General features: G+C 33.9%; 1 protein-coding gene across 1 annotated transcript; it reads left to right on the plus strand.

Moving 5' to 3' along the window:
• On the plus strand, positions 1,585-3,642 carry LOC109826540. The gene is made up of 3 exons (XM_020393571.1): positions 1,585-1,759; positions 2,859-3,021; positions 3,147-3,642. The coding sequence occupies exons 1-3, from the start codon at positions 1,585-1,587 to the stop codon at positions 3,640-3,642; spliced, it is 834 nt and encodes a 277-aa protein (XP_020249160.1).

A 3,851-nucleotide genomic window follows, 5' to 3' on the forward strand; every position in this document is an offset into this window, starting at 1 on the left:
ACTTATATATTTTCAATGTACTGTTAGGTTAGAAATTATCAGGATTTTTATAAATTTTACAATCTTTAGGATGTTATCTTGTAATTTGTAAAAAGTTTAGGGAGTTTATTACAAATTTCATAAATTTTTAAGGGTCGTCTGTGTTATTTGTAGGCGTTTAGCGTGTTTATAGGTTTAAAATTTTTAAGGTATTTTTTACAAAATTTAAATTTTAGGAGTGTTTTTGTATTTTTCAAAACTTACATGGTACTTTCTCCAATATCAAAAACTTTTATTTTTTTAGCTAGCATATATTTTTTAGATTTCTCACTGAATTAAAATAAGTAAAATTTATAATTTTCAAGATGTTTTAATAAAATTTGAACTTTGGAGGGGTGTTTTTGCAATTTAAAAACTTAGAGGGTATTTTTTACAAGGCCCAAAATTTTTTGGTGCTGGCTAACATATATTTTTTGGATTATTCTGCAAATTAAAATAAGTAAAAGATTTGAATTATAACAAACATATCATATTTATTCAATAACATGTTAAGTCACATTATGGATAAGATAAATCATTTAATTATAAATTCAAAAAATATAGGAAAATTAGAATAGATTAGGATAACAATATAATATTTAAAAAAAGTTAAGGGTAATATTGACCATGAAAAGATTTTCACAACTTGTACTTTTAAAGGAAGTATGATATAGTTAATCAAAACTATCAAAATTATCATAATTAAAGTCAAAATTATATGGTCAATTCATATTAAGTACAATTTACGATAAATAGTACATAAATATCAAAATCTTTCTATGAAAAAATAATTTTTATTTAAATAATTTCATTCTCATTGCAATCCTATGTTTTCATTTTATAATTTGCATGAATTCACGGTATTTTATACCCTTTACAATTTTAATAATTACTTTTCACTTTAATGCGATATCTCATGAGGCTAATAGACTCTTATTATGGCCTGTTTGGATGGAGGATAGAGAGCGGGAGGGGGAAAAAATCTAATTTTAACCTTATTTGGGAGTTCTATTTAGGAAGGTAGAGGAGGAGAATGGGGAAAAAAATTTAAGCCAAAATCTTACACTGCAAATTAGGGTGTAATGAAGGGGAAGGGAAGGAAGGGGAACTTTTCCCCTTCATTCCTCTTCCTTCTATTCTCTAAGTAATCTCCCAAACACACTGTTAAGGAAAGATCATATACTAGTAACCATGTATATTAATTGTAAGAATTTTTCCAAGGTAATATAATTATATTCTATATGTTTATGTTCTGGATTGTCTAAGCAAGCTATGAAAAATGACTAATTAATATATTGGGAAAATTGCCCCTAGCCCCCAAAACGAGTCAGAGTGTCCCCCCGGACTTTGTCAACGGTCCCTTCGCCCCACGTAAAACACTGTTTAAAACCAATGTGATCTTCCCAAAATACTCTTTGATTTAACGACCTCTTATTTTTCTAAACCATTCCTCATCGTTTGTGCCATTTCATCTGTCTTTTGTCTAAGCGAATCGACTCTAGAGCATTTTTCTCATTTCAAAACCCTAGCCCTAAATCATCCAACTCCAGAGATTAATCGCGAAAAATGGCCGGCGAGACAACTCTCAAAGCAGTCCTCCTCGTCGAATTCAGCGAAGACGATGACGCGACACTGTACGTCATCTCAAAAAGACCCCAGACAACAGCAGAGTGGTCTGAAGCTGGCGCTTCAATTGCTTATATTCTAGAGAACATCGCAGCCAGCTACTCTCATCCAAGAAGTCTAGCTCAACCTAAAAAAAGCTAGCTCCTCACCCAGATCTAGAGGGCAGCACCGGCACCACCGACGGCACAAACGATGCCTCTAGAGCGCTCCTGGTTCTACAGAGAGGAGATAAAGAGAAGCATATGACAGCAAAAAAAAGTGATTTTTAAGGTAATTTTTATGTTGTTTATCATGTAGCATGATGTGTTAATTGTGAATGATACTGATAAGTTGTGAAGGTTAGCTTGTAGTTGTTAAGGAAATTGATTCATTGTTAGGGTTATGATTAGTTGTTAAGATTATTGATCTGTTGTGAAGGTTATTGTTTAGTTATGACATGTGGCATGTTAGTTGTTAAGGTTAAGGGTTACTTGATAAGGTTCTGAGTCTGTTGTGAATGTTACTGTTTACGGGTGTCTGTTAGTTGTGGAGGTTACTATAAAGGTTATTGTTTACGGGTGTCTGTCTATTTTTAAGGTTAAGGGTTAGTTGTGAATGTTATTATTGACGGGTGTCTGTTAGTTATGGAGGTTACTGTTTACTTGTGACTATTCGTTGTGAATATTACTGTTAACTTGTAAGGGTTATGCTTTTATTGTTAAGGCTATTGATTGGTTGTTGAGGATAGACTTTGGTTGTTAAGCTTATGGATTTGTTGTTAAGTTTACGGTTTCTTTGGCAAGTTTATAGCATAGTTGTTATGTTTACTGATTATTTTAAAACTATTTATATCTTGTGGTTTTGCTTTCTAGACAAAGGGCAAAGACCACATCTGAGCTGCGGCCCACATCCAGCTTCACTGCCTACTATGAGTTCATGCATACTTTGGTGCAGCATATGGGGCAAAGGCACTGGGAGACTTACGAAGATAGTGTATTCAGACACTACGTTCATTTTAGCCCTCCTTGTCTTGATCTCAAGGCTCCCAACAAGACGTGTTTTTAATACTGCATCTTCATCTCAGAATTCTCAGGTTTGTTAATTTGTTCTAAGTTCCTTAGGTCGATCTTAATATCAATCTTTTGTTAATCTATTCTAAGTTCTTTAGGTCGATCTGATTGATGCAACTAAAGACTTATGTTGTTTTTTTAGTTTATGTTGTTTACTAACTCCAGATTCATTACGTCGTTCTTTGCATCCTCCTTTTAGTTATGGTGAGTTATCCACACCATCTGAAGCAACATCTGATGTAGCTCCACCTCAAATTGTTGATTTAGAGGATGACGTAGATACAAGGACTGAGGAGGAGATTTTGGAAGATATGAAAAACAATGAAAGGTTAGAAGTTTGGTCTCACTTTACTAGAAAAATGGTGAATGGTAGAGCTAAAGGGGCTTGTAACTATTGCAAAAAAAAGAGATATTAGCTGATCCTAGATTAAATGGTACCTCATCCCTTCTTAGTCATGTGAAAATCTGCAAGAGATATCCCCCAAATGTTGAGATGTTAAATAAAGAGAGGCAGAAAATATTAGTTTTTAAAAACAAGGAAGAGTTGAAAGCTGTTGGGTGTTCTCAACAGGGGATAACTGAGGGCTGTGTTCATATGATAGTAGTGGATGAGCTGCCTTTTAGGTTTGTTGAGGGAGAGGGTTTTAAGTATTTCTGTAAGAGAGCTTGTCCTTATTGGGTTATTCCTTGTCGTCAGACAATTGCAAAACATGTGTTAAGTATGTACAAGTCTGAAAAGAAAATTCTTAAGGATGCTTTAAAAGGGAAGAGGGTCAGCCTAACAACGGATACTTGGGCATCTATTCAAAATATAAATTACATGGTCCTTACTGCTTATTTTGTTGAAGATGATTGGATTTTACATAAGAAAGTGTTGAATTTCTGTGTTATTCCAAACGATAAAGGGGAGTCCATTGCTAGGCTTTTAGAAGAGTGTCTAACAGAGTGAGAAATATGAAATATTCTCACCATAACAGTTGATAATGCCTCTGCTAATAATGTTGCATTAAAGATTTTGATAAAGAGAATAGGGGAGTTGGAAACCCCTAATGTACTTTTGCAGTGAGGGGGGAATTTGCATATGAGGTGTGTTGCTCATATTCTAAATTTAATTGTGAATGATGGCCTTGCTGTAATGAATGATTATATCCAAAGCGT

Source organism: Asparagus officinalis, chromosome 10 (assembly GCF_001876935.1).
Source record: "Asparagus officinalis chromosome 10, Aspof.V1, whole genome shotgun sequence".
NCBI lineage: Eukaryota > Viridiplantae > Streptophyta > Magnoliopsida > Asparagales > Asparagaceae > Asparagus > Asparagus officinalis.